At 47.1% G+C, this 20751-nt stretch overlaps 1 protein-coding gene across 2 annotated transcripts in view; it reads right to left on the reverse strand.

The window, feature by feature from the left end:
• Positions 1–20405, reverse strand: part of DSCAML1 (DS cell adhesion molecule like 1) — a 171971-nt gene extending 151566 nt beyond the window's left edge. The window contains exons 1-3 of one of the 2 annotated variants that reach the window (XM_081171578.1): positions 20202–20401; positions 9540–9857; positions 6511–6657 (exon numbers count right to left, since the gene is read on the reverse strand). In XM_081171578.1, the coding sequence (XP_081027704.1) occupies positions 6511–6657; positions 9540–9857; positions 20202–20253 (517 nt within the window). In that variant the 5' untranslated portion in view covers positions 20254–20401. Of the gene's footprint in view, positions 1–6510; positions 6658–9539; positions 9858–20201 lie in introns of both variants that reach the window. The other variant, XM_081171579.1, reaches the window with a different exon arrangement.
• Between the last annotated feature and the right edge of the window lie 346 nt (positions 20406–20751).

The raw sequence follows: 20751 nt of genomic DNA on the forward strand, positions 1-20751 counted from the left end.
AGCCCACCTCAACCAATTTCCAATAAAAGCTCCTCACTTTCGCTGAGGCTTTTATTCTGCTTTCCTCACATGAAGAAGTTTTCAGAGTCACACAATTGACCTTTTATCCATATCTGACTCCAAAGCACATTGTTGTTCCAGGCCCAAACAACCTGCTCTCTGTTCATAACAAGTCAGTGACGGACCATTTACTTATTTCATTATTCTATGCTTTCTACCTAACCATTCTCATGGCAGCGATGGAGGGAAACAGTGTGCAGGCTCTTCTCCTTTGCAAACTCATTGCCCTGCGATGTCCTCAAATTGGTGATCAATGGTGGCAGGGAGCACAATCCAGCATGCGGCTAAACTTCACGCTCCTGACCTTCAGTACCAAAGCAAGCCCAATTCTGACACTCTCACAGGGGGTTGGAACAAAGAGTGTATTTTTCAAGCTGTCCACTGACATCTGGGCATATTGAGGCCCACGACAATGAAAGATCCACAGCCTTCCCTTTCAAAACTGAGGATCAGGAACCTCCTGACTCAACCACACTTAGCCAAAGCACTGCCTGGCAAAGGGACAGAGCCTCAGCTCAAAAGATCCCCCTTTTTTGCAAGCTGAAGATGGCATATTTCACAGAAACGGAACCACATTCCCTTGGGGCTTCTGAAACAGGAAGATAAAAAAATTCAGTTGAATACATCCCACTCAAGGTGGAGAGCTGACCCTAATATAAATAACGGATTTTTAAACCACAACAGATCAAGATCCATAGCCAGCCACAAAGTTCAATACCATAACCTTAAAGCGCAGGACAGCCTCACCAAAGGCCCACCATTCTGTAAGTGCCACTGGCTTAATTCAGAATTAACATGACCCTTCATTAAATGCCAGAACTGAGGGAGTGGGACCTTATATTTGTAGGGGGAGGGAGAACTAACGGCAAGATTGATTTTGATGTGAGGACCTACAAAGCAAATGGCTTTTTGAAAAACCTATAATTTCTCTGCAACCCTTGACTTGACTAAACACACATTTTTAGACAGCAGCACAGTTAGGCAGGCATTAAACAAAAACGAGGCAGGCTAATGGTGATTTATGTATAGGATAACCTTCTATAAGAGAATTTATATTTGATTTCAGGGTAAATTTCAATGTTACCAAGTTAACCAAATAATGCAGCCAGCAATTTAACAAATGCTGGGGTGGGGGAGAGACCGTTGCAGCTGCAGCAGCCTGGAACCAATGCAAAGCAGGCAGCTGCCACTGTGCAATGATGGGCTATTAAAGACAGGTCCTCGGTGGGTTCTCCACAATATACGTACTTCTGGGGAGCTAAAGAACAACAGCCACCCACACTCCCTGCAGAGGCAACTGGGGAAGCACATTGTCTCACAGCAAATCACATTCCAAAGCTGAACTTGGAATGGAAAGCTGAACTTGGCCACTGAACTTCATTAAAACAGACCATGTACTGCCTTGAAAGACAAAGGGCTCCTCTTCTGACAGACAGCCTGCTTCCCACCCACACCTGAACATCACACCTGGTGCATGATTCACTATTTGGCAGGTTTGTTCTAGTTTCCATTCATGCCGTGATAGGTTCCTTACAAAAACCTTACAGAGGCCCAAAGGTGACCCAAGGAAACTTGAGCAGGTGCAACCAAGAAACCCAGAGGCAAGAACCAGTCTTCATAGTGGCCAGGGACAGCCTGGGCCACCAGGAGTCTCTATAGTAGGTGTGGGGATCCTCCAGATGTTGCTGGACTGCAACTCCCACCACCCCTGACCATTGGCCCTGTTGGCCAGGGAGTTGGAGTCCAACAACCTCTGGAGGCCCTCATTGTCAGTCCCAGGTTGCCCTAAACACTGTTTCATCACACAAGTTCCTGGGAACAGAGCCAAGCATTTATTTGTTTTAAACGTACTTATACTGCCCTTCATTCTTTTTGATTGAATGTACAAGGGCAATGTGCAATCAATAAATATAACAGTACAACCGTAAAGCAATAAATACAATCCATAAAATTAATTCAGAGCCGATTAAAATGCCCAGGAAGAAATAAACATTTTTGACTGGCACTGAAAAGGTAGCAATGTTGGTGCCAGGTGAGCCTCTCTAGAGAGGATGTTCTGCAGCTGGGAGCCCACGGCAAGAAAGGCCTTTTCTTTTGTTGCTGAGTTCCAGATCTCAGAGCAAGGAGGTCCCTAAAAGAGAGCTTTGGCGGAAGTTCCCAAGACACAGACAGGCTGATAGGGGAAGAACCACTGCTTCGCGTCTTTGCATTGAAAGCCATTTAGGACCTTAATAGTAAGCACACCACCTTGAATTAGGCTCGGAAGCTAAAAGGAAGCCAGGGAGCTTCTTTCAAATTAATGTAATGTATATAAGTCAGATAGTACCACCTTCTGCATTCAGCCACATTCTGCAACAGTTGAAGCTGCTGTGTCATCTTCAATGGCAGCCCCATATAACAAATTGCAGTGTTCCTTCCAGAAGGTTTCCAGAGCATGGATCAGATGTGTTCACAGTTAGTGGACCAACCAAAGCACTCCGTGTCACCAAGGCCACCTAGGTCTCTAGTGATGACAACATTGATTCTATGAGTACCCTCAAACTGTGCACTTGTTTTTTCATGGCCAATGTAACTTTGTTCAAAAGAAGGCAACCATGGATCTCCCCAGCCTGAGAACCAACTATTCACAGTGCCTCTATCATATCAGCATCCAGCTTATGATGATTATTTAATTGATTTATATACTGCCCTTTATCAAAAGATCCCGGCTTCAGTTTCTTACCCCTCATCCAGCTCACTACTGTACCTAGGCACTGGTTTGGTATATTCATAGCCTTCACCCAACAAGAAGGAACAGAGTTGAGGGCCATCAACATACTGAAAGCACTGCATTCCAAATACTTGAAGCACAGAGGCTTCACACAGATGTTGAGGAGTGTGTAGGATAAGGTGGATCCCTGCAGAACCCTCATGATACAAGGGTCATGGTTTCAAGCAGGAATCCTCCATCACTAATTTATAGAACCTACAGTGCAGGTAGGAGCAGAAACACTGTATCACCATGCCTTCCACATGGTATCAAAAGGTGCTGAGACACCATGGAGAATTCACAAGGTCACACTTTCCCTGTTTCTCTCCTTACAAAGATCATCCATCAGGGTTTTGGCATTGACGTCAATCCTGAAACGAAACTGAAATGGATGTGTATCCATTGTATACATTAAGAAGTTTGGTAAACCACTAGGAACGAAAAGTGATCCAAGCAGCATACAAGTAAGCCTTCTACTACCCACTCAAGCACTTTGCCCAAAAGTGGATATTTGTGAGTAGGTGATAAACATTGCAGTCTTCCGGGTCCAGAGAGGGTTTTTTAAGGCGAGACCAAACAACTTCCTCCTTCAAGGCTGAAGTGACTGCTATTTACAAGGAGGCATTAATCACCTCCTGGACTCACATAGTCTTCTCCAGCTACAAGTAATTAGGCAAGAACCAAATGCACACTTATTTGAACCTCCTGCAACAACCGAGTCTACTTCTTTTGGCCACAAGAACAGAAATGAATCCCAAACAACCAAACTAGATCATGCCTATGTACACATGTAGGAATGCACAAGGCTCTTTTTTTCACAGAGCCGTCTTATACATAGGGCTTTGCAATTGTGCATACATTCACGTAATAAAGTTGCTAAAAACAGGAATTACTATTTGTATTGTGTGGCCGAGTTTACATAGTAGTGTGCATCAAATGCTCTCAACACAAAATGGATTAAAACCAATCCTGCAGAATGCGCTTAAGACAGCTAATAGTGTGGAACAAGGATGGCATGGAGACAATGTCTTGGGTACAGCTTCCCCAAAATGTGTCTGCACCTAGCAATGAATGCATATTATCATGGAATGAGTACATTCACACTCCATGTTCTGGAAACTTCATACTAACTGCTCCAACTGTTTACAGGTCTTACTGGATATGAGTGGTTTTATCTTCAAATAGACACATTAGGGCAATACCTTTATTTGGCCAAACAAAATGTCACAAAATTGTGTGCAAACTTTCAAATTCTCCATAATTCTACATCGAGTTAGATGGTAAACACAAGGATGGGGATGAGTGTGAGTGTGTGTGTGTGTGTGTGTGTGTGTGTGTGTGGTGAAGTCCACTACTCCTGCATCTTGTAAAAGTCTTAAGAAGGAGTAAGGGATTGGAAAGACAGCATTCAAATAAACCTGAATTAGGTGTTTCTCATGCAGAAAAATGCAAACATACATAGGGGAGCAGCCACTGTATGTTTCTGCTTCCAAAGAGGTTTCAGAGCAACCCAATAGCAGACACTACAGTATGATGTCACCCCTTCTACCACAAGCCCCTCTTGCAATCCCACTGCTGCTTGGAACATTGAGGACCCCAACAACTGTGAGAAGCACAGCCCACCCAGGGATAAGGAGATTGCTAGCAACTGCTCAAGTTTACTGAGCAGAGGAAAGAAAACAGGCTTCTCTCTCTGCAAGGAGGCCTGTTCACTCCCCAAGAACAGGAAAAACCTGAGTACACTGCCTGCCCATGGAAACACCCACAGTTTAGGTCTCCAACAACAAAAAAGTGTTGAGGTCTCGGGCATCACATCCAATACTCCCAGCTTCCACCGTAGGCTTCTGCAAGGCAGCTTTGAGACCAGAGGCATTTCTTGACCCTTGCAAGGACAAACATCCAGCAGCAATGAACAGGCCTTGGGGCAAAGCCCTTGCCAAGTCTTTGCAGGGTTGGCCAAACACTACTGGCTTACAAAGGCAGGGCTCTCTGGATAGCCTGTATGGCCCTATCATAGTCTCAGGTCTGCTAGGGTGCAGCAGCCCATTCCCCCAGGTCTTTCAGGCTCCTCTGAGTCACCAGTACTCAAGGCTCACAACAGCAGCCTTAACCACTTCAGCTCAGGAAGATCTAGCAGGAGAGTCGAGAAAGCAGCTTCACAAGATGGTTTCACACTAAAGAAACTTAGAGGCAGCATCAGATAGCACCTCAATGTCTGTAGCTACATCATCCAGAAAGAACAGTCCTTATATAATAAGGGAACAAATGGACACAAAGCAGTCATGAAACACAGCAACAGAGAAGAGCATTTCAGCTGCCCTCTCCTACCCACTGTCCTTAAGTCCCTCTACTCAAATGGCAGCCTTCTCAAAGGGAAGATGCAACACAAGGTATAAGATGAGAACTTGCTGGTGAATCTCACTGCATTTCTAAGGCTTTGAACTATGGCTAGGTGGTTCTTCCATGAGAACAAATCAATAGTTTCTCTCTCTCCCAGTTAGTTTTTGTAGTCATTACATGTTCTGCCCTCTGGAAATCAGGGCACAGTTTCTATGCCTGTTCTCTGATTGGGTTAGTCTTCTAATATGGAACCTCAACTCCAGAAATGCAACCAAAATAACAGCATATCACCACATGGTGTGTGCTCCCCAGAAAGCTCATCCCAGCTTTCGGGAGCCAACACAGAAGCTGCGCAGGAGAATTATCCAACAGACCAAAGCAGACGCTGCCTCAGGCAAGCACTGCTCTCAAATCAATGAGCAATTTATAAAATCAGTTTTCTTTTCCTTCTAATAATACAGAGTGTGCACTGAAAAGGTCAAAGAGGGGGAGGAGGATCTCCCTTCGCAATCCTTGGTGCACCCCCCCCCTCCTTCTTCTGGGTCTGCCCAAACCCTGGCAGTCTCTGCAGAAGTAGGGCTTTGAGGCAGGCTGGTCAAATGTTCTCTCCAGATAGCCTTTAAAGACCAATTAAAGTCTTGCAAGACACAAGTCAGATTCTTTGATTTGAGTGTTTACTTCCAAGAACAATTCAAAGTAACATCCCCAACCATTTGATGGATTTCATTCTAAGGCACTTCCAGGCTAAACACAATCTTTGGTTCTGTGTGGCTCCTGTTTGGCTCAAGGGCACTATCTTGAAGGGAGGAAGGCATCAGCCAATGCATGTCTCAGTATAATAAGACCAGTTGCTGGGAAGCTCAGGCAGGGAGAGGAGCTCAAGCTGCTGCATTTGGGTCCTGCCTGCAGGCCTCCTCCCAGAGGCATCTGGTTGTCTACTCTGAGAACAGGATGCTGGCCTGGATAAGCAGCCACTCTCTTCTTGGTGGTCTGAGCAAGACTATCACCTCCTCACATTCCCCTCATCTCTCTGCATGAGCGTGGCACCAGCTAGTCCACCACCATAGCCCCCAGATCCAAGCTCTAAGGGGCCTTACAGAGCTGACTAAATGCAGAGGCAGCCCAGCTCTGGGAAGGAGGGAATCCACCCTGGGGCCCTATTCCTAAAAAACATGGGGGGGACCACTCTTGTGGCCCCATTGGCATTGGGACTTGGCAAAAGGGCTGACAATCCTCAGCCAGCATCCATTGTGCCCCTTGGCCAGGGATCACTAGAGATAGAATGACAACAGATATCATGTGATAGAAGAAAGGAAGCAGCAGGACCAGGAGGTGAGGGGCAGCAATGCCTCCTGTCTTACCTGGGATGATAGAAACCGTGTCTTTCTCCCAGGACACAACACTGACATATTCTTGCACCGAAGAAGGGATGAGGCACTTGAAAACAGCCACGTTTCCACGCATTGACCTTTGATCCTCCACCCGGACTGTGTAAGGTTCCCTGAAAACTGGGGAGAAAGAAACAGGGAGGTGGTGATTGGGACAGAGTGGAAACCAGAAGCCATTGCTGCACTTCAAGCAGAATTTCATCCCCTTTGTTCACAACCCTGCACAGTCATCCATCCTACAGCGCACATGACACCAGGTTCGCACGTGGCTTTCAATTGGGAGCACTCCTCCAAGAAGCGCCCAGAGACTTTGGCCTGCATTGTGCATTGGGGCAGGATGTATTACCAGCTGTTTTTCCAGAGCCAACAAACCTCCACCTAGCCCAACACACAATAAACCCAGGAAAACAAACAAGAACCTCAGTAAAACAATGGCACAAAGTATCACAGTGCAGAAAATAAATTATCCTGTCAGCTGGTCGAAGAACGAACACCAGCAGTTAAAATTTATTTTAAGTATATAATGCCCTACAGCCAAGTTGCAACAGGAGTAAAAATTCAAAACACATAAAATAATAACTATCAGCCACAAAACATATTAAATCAGCATAAGACAATGGGGGGGGGATAAAAAAAACAACAATTTGAATCTAGAAGAGATTAAAAGGCCTGGGGAAATAAGACCAGGAGCCAAAACGATAACAAAGTAAGGTGAAGGCAAGACTCTCTGTGCTGCTGTCTCCTTTCCTCAGGAACCACCTGCTGCACCTCACTCAGCAGGAGGACCAGAAAAAGGCCTCCTGCAAAGTCCTTGGTGTGCAGACTGGTACATGGGGAAACAGTTGATCCTTCAGGGATCCTGGTCCCAAGTTATCAAGAGGTTTAAAAGATGGAAAACAACACTCTGAATAGGGTCCAGAAACAGGCTGAGAGCCAGTGAAGTACTAGTGTGAGACCTGTTCCTACTACAGCTCGTGGGCAATCTTGCAGCTGTATTCTGAAGTTTCTAGACAACCTTCAAAGGCAGCCTACATACAATGTATGAAAAACATAAGAAGTGTCCGGCAGAAGCTGGATCAGACCAAAGGGGGCCTATCTAGTCCAGCATCCTGCTTCTCACTACAGCCAGAAAATGCTCCAAAGCAGAGATGTACCTGGGAGGAGGGGGCTAGATGGGGGTTTTGCCCCAGGTGAAGCCTCCAGAGGGTCACCATTGAGGCTCCCAGCCTGTGTGTATGTGTTTGCACAAATGTGCATGGGGGGGTGCCAAACTGGGTCTTTGACCCAGGTGAAATGAAGGCTACAAGGAGGCCATAAACGTCACAGCCTCCTGCTGATGCTGTGCCCCAGAAACTGGCATTCAGAGGCACACGGCTTCCAATACTGCAGGTAGCATATAGATACCGTTACTTGAGAGATTTATGCTGTACAAATATATCTAATCCCCTTTTGAAGACTTATGTGTTCCAAAGTTGGTGGCCATCTCTACAGCTTGTGGCAGCAAAAACCATAGTTTTAACGACGCATTGTGTGAAGAAGTGGTTCCTCTTGCGCCTGTCCTCTGTTCAGCTTCAATGGATCCCCTCAGGTTCCAGTACTATATGAGAAAGAGAGAAAAGCTTTTCTCTTCATACCTCACGTAATTGTATAATATGCCACAGGGAAAGAGGGATATTTGACCCTCAAGTTAGCCAGAAGATGTAACTGGTAACAAATGTTAGAGGAGTTAAGGGTTCAAGGATTCAACCCTTCCCTTCCCATTGGGAAATATGTGTTGGAATGCAAATTGATATTTGGCATTCAGAAACAGGTGGATTTCCCCAACAAGGCCCTTTAAGATATTCAGAATCCAAATCAGTCTTTTAGAAAGTCATACATTACAATGCTGAAGCCACCAAAAAGAAACTGCTGATCAACGCTTGTCGTCCTAAACATGCCGTTTAAACCAAGGGCACCACAGACAACTGCAGGAGAAAGAGGTGGTGTTGCCCAGGCCCGGCAACAGCCCACAAGGGCACTCTGGGGGGAAAGTACCCATAGCAGAAACAACAGCCTGCCCACCCACCTCCACACCTGGGAGGGCCTATTTCCAGCTGTGGATTTGGAAGGAAAAACTACCAGTCCCATTTCTTCAGAGTCACAAAGGTAAAATGTCAACCAGAAGAGAGTCCTTACTGGTTTAGGGAAGAAGTAAGCATCTGCCATAAAAAGGTCCAACTTGTATCCTCCCTCCCACATTGCTCCTTCAGCACTCACAGGTGTGAGCCACAAGCAGGGAGGTAACCAATGCATAAAGAGAATTCTGAATGCTCCTCTGGCCAAGTGCAACCCGTGCCCTTAAGTTCTGTCCTTACATTCTTCTCGCCCTGCACCTCCCCAATATTATAACCAATGCTGTAATTCGGGTAAATAATTCACTTCTGGATATTTAATGTCAGTCTACACTGCTGCAAGGCAATGAAGGAAGAAAGCTCCTTTGGTCCCTGGGGTAGTATGCACTTTGCTAGTCCAGTGCTTAATAGGTTACCTAATGGAACCACTGGGGGTACTCAGCCCACCCAGTCTCTGACAATCATTGACCAGAAGAGCTCTGCTACTTTGCTCATCATTTTCCTCTGCTTAATTAGCCATCAGCCTGTTTAGGCTGCAGCTCACAAAGCAAGTAGGATGGCTGCAAAGGAACATTTCCTATACAGGTGACAGGAGTTTGGCCCAGCTCAGACCTCACCAAAAGGTTTCATTCAAAGTGTCTAAAGAAGCCAGCATAACAAAGAGTTCTCTGAAATTCAAAAGTCAGCATTCAGACACTCATCCAACAGACACTCATTGACCTCTCCTAGAAAATATTCCTGATTGTCTGGGACCAAACACAGCCACACCTGTCTATGCTCTGCTAAAAATGTAACTGGGCACAGGCCCAAAGACTGCCACCATCCTCCCTCCGCTACAATTGAAGTCAACCATACTGAAGACAAGACCCAGAGCAGCCAGTCAGCCAATACCTGCTTTAACCCGGATATTTGGGCTCCTGATTTTCCCCGCAGAATTCTCTGCAGTACAGAAATAGTCGTTGTCGTGGATAAAGCTATTGAAGGCAGATGGCGAGAAAGGGTAGAGCTGCAGCGTCCCATTGGCATGGACGTGACGGATGTGTGGGACATCATAGATGTCATCCCCAGTGGCGAGGTACCAGCGAAGGGTGGCACTGGGGGACCCTGCTGCTGGACAGGGGATTACCACCCCCACAGTGCTGGAGAAGGTCACCTGCTGAATGGAGTCGTTCACAAAGTAGAGGCTGGTTCCAACATCTTCTGTATGCGCTGCAGAGGAGAAGAAAGAAAATGGGAGATCAAGCATTATCAGGAGTGGTGCCAGGAGAGCCCTCATGCAAATCCCAAAAGCCAGCCCAGTCATTGCCACTGGATACTTCCACTACCTTAGCTCACCCACAGCACCAAGGAAATGAGACAGTGGCTCTTTTCTAGGAATACTTGCTGAGACACCTTCTCCAGAGGCAAGGCCAGCAGAGGCCTGCTAAACTTCCGTTTCAGAGCCCAGTGCAAATTCACAAGGTCCTGGCTTACAAGTGCCAAACAGACCCTCAAGGCCACATCAGAATGAGGCTGTTTGGCTATGCCAGGAGGTCTGCCCTCTGGGGGCAGGATTTACAGCCCCAATTATTGACAAGAACCACAGAATCAGAAGCTTCAGCAGGCATCCCTCAAACCACAAGGACAGCAGCTTCTGAAATGCCTTCAGAGGAAGTATCTGCCAAATGTTCAAAACTCAAGAACTGACTGGGCAGCCAGGACTTCATGAAGTACATACTCCAGATCCCTGTGAGCTTATATGTTTTCCATCAGCCCTCTTACAGAATGAATAAACCCATTAAAAAAACAAAAAAAAAAACCCTAAACATTTCAGCAAACAATTTAATGAATCTCACATAACCATGAGTGGTAGAACTGAGCTTCCCATTTATCCAATTTGTCATGTGGTTGAGAACATGTGTAACTTAGCACATATACCAGGGCGAGGGGAGAGAGAAGACTGATGAAGATTTTCAGAAGAATCACTGCTCAAGGGTACAATAGCTATCAAAGGAGGGAAACATCTACAGCTGCTCAGGTGGAGGGTAGCTTGGGAAGAGATAATGGAAGGAGTTGAGGGACAAGGCTCTCCCCACCCCACTCTTGCACAGGAATATCATGCACAGGAATAAGGATCTGGGTTAAGCCAGTTCAGCCAATTACACCCACATCTCCCTCCAGTGTCTTTTTCAAGATCTGCCAGGCCTCTGTGCTGCCCTCCAGTGTCCAGCAGGAAGCCTCTTGAAACCACCACCACCCCAACAAGGAAGGCTTAGTCAGTTGCTCTGGTGTCACTTCTACCATTTACTGTTCCATTCACGGGGTACGGGGCCATGTGCCTAAATCTCAGATATGGGCAAGAGCACCCTACTTGGGGGAAAGAAGCACTTTTGTCTTCTCTGCAAGGGGCACAAGCACACCCACCTACACCAACACATATATACATGCTGGAGGCTGCAATGTGCTTGGATGGGGCCAGATATTTCCTGAGAATCAGCTGGAGGTCCCCAAAGCCATTCAGATTTGACTCCTTTTTTTAGCTGTGCTACTTTTAAGTAGGTGGAAGGACAAAGATTGAGGACGGAGCAATCTGTGCCAGGGAATTAGCAGCTCCTCCTCGGGCTCAGAGCCCAGCCACCTTCCCAGCTGCGCCTACAACCATGCAAAGAAGGAAAAAGCACTATCGTTTTGGACAAAGTCACAAGGGACCTTCCACAACCTCAATTTTTCCCCAGTATTTTTTTTTTTTTTTTTTGGCTTGGGGGGGGGGTGCAGGAGGGAGACAAAGGGCAGCGAATGGCAAAAAATGGCTCATCTATTAATATTCTTAGCAGACCACTTTACCACCACCAGCCCCTCCAGGGAGGATGCCTCCATCCCAACTGCTCATTTGAGGAAAGGCTATTAAAGCCTTATTGGGCACAGCAATTCACATCTCAACACAAAGCAGGGATGAGACCGTAAACACTAAGCAAGATGGGAAAAAATATTTTTGTTTTCATCATGATGGTGAATATTCAGAAGCCGTCTCCTCTTCTAATACCATGGGTCCAAATACCACGCAGCTTTCTTGGGCTGGCATTAGAAAAATAATATCTAGAATGTTTTAATTACTTCACAGTACAGGCACATTAATGTGCATCTCTTAGAAACAAGGAAGCAGTTAACAGAGCTGCAAGACAGCAAAAACTGTCTGAATGGAGCCACAGGAGGCGATGGAAAGGCTCTTCACACACCCGCCCCTCTCTCAGAATAAGCTCCTTGCTCTGGATACAAACATCTGCCTGACAAAATTGCTGGGGTGGGGAGGCACTCTGCTGCAAGAGAAGATTTCTGGGGGGACAAGATGCGCCACACCATTTCCCGCTATTTACCAGCCCACAGGAGGCACTTTGTTATGGCCCAAACAATGCTTCTGCTAGAATCATCCCAAGCCTCCCCAGGACAAAACCCAAACACAAGGATCCCCTTCTCTAAAACTCCAGGCAGACGACACACACTCATCATAGGCCCTTGCCAATAGGGAAGAGGCACAAGCCAGCTCCCAGTTACTGCCACCACCATACCTAAGACATTGAGTTCCTGTGTCTCTCATCACCATCAACTCAGGTTCATCACAACTACATAACAGCAAATTTAATTAGGTGAGTGCCAGAAAACAACCATCCAGTCCATCATTATGTGAACACTGTCTGGCAGTCCCTCTCCACTCCAGGGTGTCCCCAGCTCTGCTTCAACCCTGAGGGAACTCCATCCCTGGTTTGCTTTCTTTTTCCCTTTTCTCTTGCTTTTTCCCTTACAAGAATTTCCTTGGCCCGCCAACATGTGTGAGTTTTACACAGGTAGAGTGAATACTCATTATCCTTTCAATGGCTAACAATGTTTGCCCTCTTTCCTAAGACCAAAATAAGCACCTTCTTCTCGATCCACCTAGTCCAGCATTTCTCTTTTGTTAAAAAGAATCCCAGTTGTGCAAAAGTGGGATTTGGTGCAAGACATAAAATTCAGCATCCTAAGAATTGCAGATTTTTGGTAAGAGAGTAGAGAGGCATTTCTAGCAGATAAGCTTGAACAGAGGAGGCGGGAAGAGCTGGACTTTCAGCAATCAAAGCTCTGAAGCTTTGTTACTTGATACAGCATTTCATCTTGTTGTTTTACTATTGTGTTTGTATTTCAGCCCTGCTAATAAGCCACTATGGATATATTATAGAAAGGCAGGATATAAATCTTCATAACAAATAAATAAATACACAAGCTCTGCGTACCTCCTGCCAGAAACAGAATTATGCCAGCCAAGCAAATATTTGCATAATGTATTCGGGTCACAGAACTGGGAAGAACAGACACAGCCCTGGTCCTGGCTTACAGAAATCTGGGCTCACTGCAAGCATGGCTTTAAGGGTCAAAATGGGGCCCTTAGAGGAGGCAGCCATGTTCATGCAGCTGCTAGCAAAGCCCACTCAGGTCCAGTAGGAGGGCCCCCATTCTCTCGCCACTGCATTCAGTGCTCCCATGAGCAGCAACCCCTTGGGAGATAACCATTTTCTCTGCAGTGAGTCCACCACCCTACTCACCATGTTAAGGTTAGTTGCACAGATATGGGGGTGGGGAAAAAGAGGGGAGGAAATCCTCATAAATAAGGAGAGGAATTCAAATTACTAGTAAAGCTTTTGCAGGTCAAAAGGGGCGGAATGGATTTTTAATAGAAAATGGAAGTTATGGGATTGGTAGTAGTTATGAGACAGACGCATAGAGTTAAATCCATCTAATCTCCTTTACCATTTAACGGTGAGCACCATCCTAATTCCATGTTTCATAAAACTGCCTCCAAATCACCAGGAGAGATTAAAAACATAGAAATAGCCTTGCAATATTTTTAAAACAGAAATCACTTCTGGCATCTGGTCACAATCCTTGGCCGTAACCTACATATCAAAGGCATTAATTTAGACCCAACCTTCGGCACTGGTACAGAAGGGAGGATGGGATGGCAACAGAACAGCAACACCAAAGCGAAGATGCACAGTCTGTGTTCCCAGCGCTGAAGAAAACACATTTCAAGTTCTCACAGAGCAATCTTCTTAAATTGTAGGAAATTGCAACCTAGAGGTATTGAAATATTAATACTTCGGCTTTGTCCGGGGAAAGAGATTCATTTTGTCATCATTCTACCATAATATTTACTCATCTTCCTCACTGGACTTCTTCAAGTGCTGCACTGCTAGAAGGAACCTGGCAAAGAAAGGTGAAGGTCCCTTTCTGTCAAAGAAGTTGTCTGCTTCCAGCACACGTCTTGGAGGCAAAGCACAGAGATGTTTCTGACCCCCTTCCAAGCAGTCATCTTCTCACCCTTCCACATGTTACCACACCCTCTAAATATCATAGACTGAGATGCTACACTGGCCCAGCCTTTGGTCCACAGGTGAGACCACAAGGAAAAATGATCTTGCATGACAAGAACATTGCTCTTCTTTTCAAGGGTCAAAAGACATTTACGATGGCTTAAACCTACTGAAGAGATGTGAGGGGAAGTGGGCTATTTTATTTTATTTTTTTACAGCCCACCAGTTAGCAGCCTTTAGTGGAGATTTTATATTTTACCAGTCAGATGAATTCAGCAGGGAATACCGCAGTCAATAGGGCCTCACCTAAGTCACAGGCTCCTGACAGGTCTCTGCCAAATGGAGCTGCAATCCTCAAAAACAAGAGGTAAAAGATACAGATGCCACCAAGAGTTGAGTAGGAATCAGCAATGGTGGCTGCAAAAGTGGGGCAGATGTCCACTCCATCAGACTTCAAAGGATGCAGTGGTTTGCAGGTACAGAAATTTCAACCTCACCATGAGCTTAGAAAGCTGCTCCATCCTTGTTGCCCGCCCTACTGATCACAGGCTCTTACTGTGCACAGGTACTGTTCATGGGTAGGGGGTAACAAGTCAACAGCAAAATGTGCAGAGCATCTCTAGGGTAAGCTGTCTTTTCCAGGCAGCAATTCCTCCTCCATCGCGCCTTGCTCCCCCACACCCAAGTAGCATTCTCTGAAAGCACACTGAATGGTGAAGGGACTGAATGGTGGAGTTAATGCACAAGATGGACTTGGACAACATGTTCAGTGGGAAAAGGAGAGCAAGAAGAAGCAGGAGAACCCCCAAACCTGCCTTGCCATTCCCACCTAGAAGCTAAGTTAACAATGAGCCACAAACAGCTTTTTGACAAGAGGTGCAAGAAGCTGCCAGCAACCTTTGCTTCCTCATAGCTTGTTTATGCCCTCTTTTTTTAAATAAAGGGGGGGTAAACTGGACTTCTGAATACTGCAAGGCCAAGGCCACCTTATCTCCCCCTTATATGGCTTCAAACACAACCAGCTATTACACCAGCCACCCTTGGACTATGTTAGGAGACTTATTCTCTCCTTGGATGCAATCTATCTGCTGTAAGCGTAGAGCTTAGGAAGAATTTAAATAACTTGCTTCTTAATTTAAAAAAACAACAACCTTAGCAGCTGTCAGAATAGGTGAGTGTGTCAGGGACACCAGTGCCGAGATGACAAGGCAAACAACCAATTCTAAGGGATCAACCTCCCTCTGGGAGCCTTCAACCCTTACCCCTTTTAGCTATCACTCCCAATGGCTCATTATCAGAATCTGAACCGTGAGGAGAAGGGAAGGATTTCACCCAAAATCACGCAAGCCAACCACTGCCTCAACCCTTTGGTTAAGATATTGGAGGGCATTGCCTCATGGCCCACTTTTTGACAGAGTACTTCCTTGCCTCTTGCTCCAGAGGACAGCATGCGTCAAAGCGCTCTGTGTTGAAGACTCTACATCCATCAAGAGCAAGGGTTGGCAACCTAAGGCCCATGGGCCACAAGCGGCCCATGGGGGCCGTTTAAAACCGGCCCATGGGCCCCTGTCACCCGCTCAGTCATCTCCCGTGTGCCACACTAAACCAGTGTGCAGCAAAGCAGGGAACGCCTTCCGTGACACTGGCAGGCATCCCGTTGGCTGCAGGAAGCTCCTGCAGCCAATGGGAAGCTGTGCATGCCTCCTCCGCACCGGAAGGAGTGCCGGAAATAGCGTTTGAGCATTTGTGCGTGCGCCTGCACTCCGGCCCACCACAGCATCTGCAGGACCATGAACCAGCCCAAGCCACAAAAACTTTGCTGACCCCTGATCAAGAGCATCCAGGTTAACAGTTCCCTGTGTGGGAATGAGGAGCTGGCATCCTTCTGGAAGTCTTGACTGGGACAGAGACAGCTAAACACTGGAAATCAAGAGGCAGCAGGGAAGAGACTGTGGTGCAATTGAAGCAATTACAGTATGCAGAAGCCCAAGCATCTCCTTTGCCACACCCAGAACACTATCTGCATAGTCATACATCCAATGCATGCCTCGCCCCAATGAGATCTCCCCTCCCTGCCACCGATGTCTCATGCTAAGATCCCACACCCCTTGCTAAACACACACAGACACAGACAGACATATATATATTGGAAAACTCACCAATCACCACATTAAATTTACAAGGATAATGTGGTGAATCTGTGGAGTGGGTGTTTTTGTGTTTTAAAGATTTGTTATGTTAATGACTCTGGAATTTTTTAAAATACAAGTTGAAAAAATAAAATATAAAACATACAAGGAGAGGCTATGCACTGCTTGAAATTGGGCTGATCAGCCATAGGAGGGCAGTGCACCAATTTCTGGCACCCAGTGTGAGTTTTGTTTCAGCTTCTCTCAGCTCCATTCCATTTTAGGCAATGGGCAATAAGCTGTTTGCACCATTTTGAATACACAAATTACTAATTGCCACCACAACTTCCCTTGCTGGGAGAAGCTCTGACCCAGCTCTATTATTCTGCAAGTCTAGAGAAGGCAGGAGCTTTCAGAAGCCTCTCTCCAGAGTTCTGTTCATCTCACCCAACCAACATGTCTACCAGGCACTTCAAGATAATGCACACAGGGTTCAAATGCACACACTCACACACCTCCATCAAGGGTAAGCTAAAAGTGAGCTGGTGGGGACATTACAGCCAAGCAATGCTATTCAGCACATTGGCAAAGGCCACCATATCATTTTTTTTAAAGGAAAAATATTTAGCTACATTTTAAGGGAAAACCTCTTTGCATGATTTGCCACAAATTGAAGGCTTACTGAGGATGAGGAAATACAAACAACAAACACAGATGGAAGAAAAAGCTGAAATCCAGCAGATTTTTTCCCCACTTCCATTCAGATACAATAAATAATTTTGCTCCTTTCCGATTTCTCAAGGAACTGAAATTGAAGAGGCCTTTCAAACTGCTTTTCCTAATATGGAAAACTGGCTTCCCAATTGCCTCCTTCTCTGGTATAGAGTGGCAGGTGGTTAGTCCATGCTGTTTGGAGAAGGGAAGAAATCACACCTCCTGGCACATTGCAGAACGTGTGGGCCGCCATGTTGGGAGGATCTGAGCCACAGAATGTGAGAGACGCCTCAGCTCTTCCTCTCTCACAGAGCTCCTCCGCTGCTGGGAATGAGACAGGGGGGCTCAGGCAGCCCCTCCAATGCCAGCCTAGCAGGGGGGAAATAATGACAAGAGAAGGGTATGGAGGGTGCTTACGAAACAAATATGAAATTCTGCCCACTCTCACTGGTGCAGTTAACACCGGAGGGGGGGAGAGATGGCTACGTGTCACTAAATTCCATCACCAAGCCTGGAGCCAAGTTGTGCCCAGCTTGCTCTCAAGAGCGCCAAAAGCTCCAGCCGAGATAGATAATGGGGGCAGCACCCCCTAGATTTTAAAGGTATGCTGCTTGGCAGCCAACTTGGGGTTTGGAGGACCCCAGGCAATGGGTCCTCAAGGCTTAGCAGTCATGCAGGGGTGGGCAACTTCCCCTGCCCTCATCCGTTAGCTTCCAATGCCGCTGCTATTTAGCAGAACCTGGAACATGTCAAACCAGCCCTTTCTCTACAGCTTAATGAGGATCCCATGTTTAATTTCTAAGACAAACAAAGCACAATGAGGGGGAGGCACAAGGGAGGGAACAGAAGTGGTGCAAATGGGAACTAAATAGCTGCCTGATTTTAATATGAGAAAAGCTCCACATAAATAGGATGCAGCAGGCAGAGGTGGGGTGGAAACAGAATTGCAAGCATCCCCTCCCACCACCACCACCCTGCGCCAAGCCATGGATACCCAGCCATGACACTGGACATGTCTGCAAAGCAAGCAGAGTTGCTCACATCCCTCTCCTCTGCTCCCAAGTCGTAAAAGCAGTGACACTGAGCTCTCTGCCCAGTGAGATACCCACATACACTTGTTAGCCGCCTGTATATAAATCTGGGAAATGGGCTCCAACCCATTGACGGTTTTTTCCTCAAACTTTAGTGTTCCCTTGGATCAAATGTTTATTTGCTTTTTTGTTATAACAGAGCCCTTTTCTACAACAGAAGCCCATTAAACTGTTGTGCTTAGATGCCCAAATATATTAAGTATCCAAAAGGCTTTTCATGCATTAAGCAATATCATTTCTCACCCTAATATAATGTAACCTATTGTATTGTTATTCACTTTCTGGAACTGCTCCATTTTAACACTTTCTAACAAAGAAGCAGTTAGGGGTCCATTAAAAAAAAAAATCATGGCTTCCCAAAAGGGGATGAGGCTGTGCGAGATTCTGTTGAGGAAGACTCAATTTGGTCTTCTCAAAGACTGAACAGCTGCTACCACCAAAGACACTTTCCCAAACCACTGGGAATGAAACTAATCAATCAATCTAGTACAAACAATTATTATTTTGCCTGTGAAAAAATCAAAGGGAATATAGCACACATTGTGTGTGTTTTCCCCCCTCTTCCTTTTGCACAGTCAAAATGCAAATGCAGGCAAATTAGATGCTGGCATGGATGACAGAGACAAGCAGAACCTCAACACAGAGAGATCTGGGGGGATGCTCCCCCCAAAAACAGACTAGCCCTAGCTTTAATTAAAAAGTTACTTTATGATTAATAACTGGCATTCACATAACTATTCTGCCCAAAACAAACAAAACATTTATAATGTGCTAAAACAAACAAATAGGTATTCATTCTACAGCAACCACCCAATTTCTGTATGTTGCTCTCTTAACAGTCTGTCTGATTGGAGCCAAAAGAAGGAGAGACACTTTGCTTTGCTCACAAGGCATGACAGGATAAAATCTCACAGTGGAACCTGTGAAAGGGAAGGCAGGCAGGCAGGCACCCCCCAAATTGCAGCGCTTGCATGATTGTTCTTGTGGATTGTGCACCAAACAGATGGCAGAAGCTGCAAATTGCCCATCCTTTTATGCAACACAGATCGATTACACTAAACCGGGTTGTAATTTCATCCGATGCAACATCCAATTGCCTTCTGGTTACAATGGCTTCATTAGTCGGGGCCCAATTTCTGTACAGAAGACCCCCAAACCCCAGCTTCCAGTTCCAAACAGAACCTTGCTTCTTAAAGAATTGCATTGCCCTGACAACTGAATTGGCTCATATCCCCCCTTTTCCAAATCTGATTCCTTTCCAACTGCTGGGCTAGATTTAGTAAAGCACTCCTAGAGGGGAGGCTGTTATTTTAAAGGCATATCAGGGTTTGAACTATCTTATGGGATTAGAATATGGCTCAACGTTGACTTTGACAACTGGGGACAGAAGAACAAAGCTCTAAAAGTATCGCTGGCAGCTTTAAGCTTTGGAATTCTTGCTCGAACACACAGGGAGATGCTGCCTTGGTATCTATTCAACATTCACGTAATTAAATACATTTCTGCAGAGATGGGCTGAGGAGAGGCGGGGGTGCGTTATTTTTAATTTCCCTGATGAATGAATTTCAGAGGCTACAAAGAGTTAATGGCAATAATTGCCAGCTCAGGGATCCAGACTTGCTCTCTGCCTGCCCAGCCTGTGCCAGGCTCCCGGGCACAGCCCCTGCTAACCCAAAATTCACATTCACCAGAACAGAAACCCAAAAGCAGACAACACCAACATTCCCCAGGGTTGATGCTTCTTCTGGGAGAGCCTGGCAGAAGAGGTGCCCTACACACACACATATATATTTGGGGGAATGTGGGGGGGGGAGACACACAAAGCAAAGCGAAATATAGGCCATCCCCACCTCAAGATGGGGGGGACACAGCTAGCAGCATAGCAGCCCTGACAAATCTGAGAACTCCCCGTGCAAAAAAAACCAAAAAACCCTAGAGTTCTGGATCACATTAGGATCGTTTTCCACAACGCCCACCAACCACCTTTGGGGAAAGACGACCTACACACTGGTCAAAAGCAGACCAAAGTGCAAGTCTGAACTAGCCCAAGCACCGGCGACGGGAGGGGGGGGCGCCAGTGTAGGGTGCCCCCTCCGTCGCTGGCAGTTCAGGAAGCACCCTCTTCCCCGAAGCCGAAGGGCGCTTCCACCGCGAAAGAGTCAGAAAGTGCGAGGGGCTGACCGGGAGGAAGAGCTCCCTGGAGCCGGGCGCAAGTGGCGTTGGGGAGCCGCCGGGCATTCCGGAGCGGCTCGGCTAGAAAAGTTCCCGACCCGACGGGGCGCCGCCGCCCTCGCCTACCTGGGCTGGTCCAGGAGTTGAGCAGCAGGAGGCAAGAAGTGACCAGCCACATGCCATCCAGGGGGGCCGGTGCCGCGGGCGGGCGGGCGCCCTGCCTCTGCCGCTGCCCGTGTCCCTGGCCGGCCCTCGCCAGCTTCCCCCGTCGTCGGATGCTCCGCGCTCGCCTGCCCTCCTGCTCGCTCGCCTGCCCGCCTAGCGCTGCGCCCAGCTGCTGCTACTGTCAGCCGGCGAGCCAGCGAGGAGCGAGCGCGCAGGAAGGGAGGAGCGGGGCGGGCTCCCACATCCCCGCCCACACAGGCCGCGGGGGGAGGCGAGAGGGAAGGGGACGCCTCCCTCGCTCTCCTCGAGCGCTAACCTCCGGCCAGGCAGGGGCAGGTGCGCTCGCGGGCAGGTGCCTTCCCGGGGCTGGGCGCGCGCTGCTTGCCCGCCCGCTCTCCCGCGCCCTTCCGGAGACCACCCCGAGGAATGCCCGGAGGAGGGCAGCCCGAGCCGAGGCGAACCCAACAGTCCTTCTCACCTGGACTCTCCTAAGCCACCAAGTCGGCGCTAC

The sequence above is a fragment of the Podarcis bocagei genome, assembly GCF_964188305.1.
Source record: "Podarcis bocagei genome assembly, chromosome: 15".
In the NCBI taxonomy this organism is placed as follows: Eukaryota; Metazoa; Chordata; class Lepidosauria; order Squamata; family Lacertidae; genus Podarcis; species Podarcis bocagei.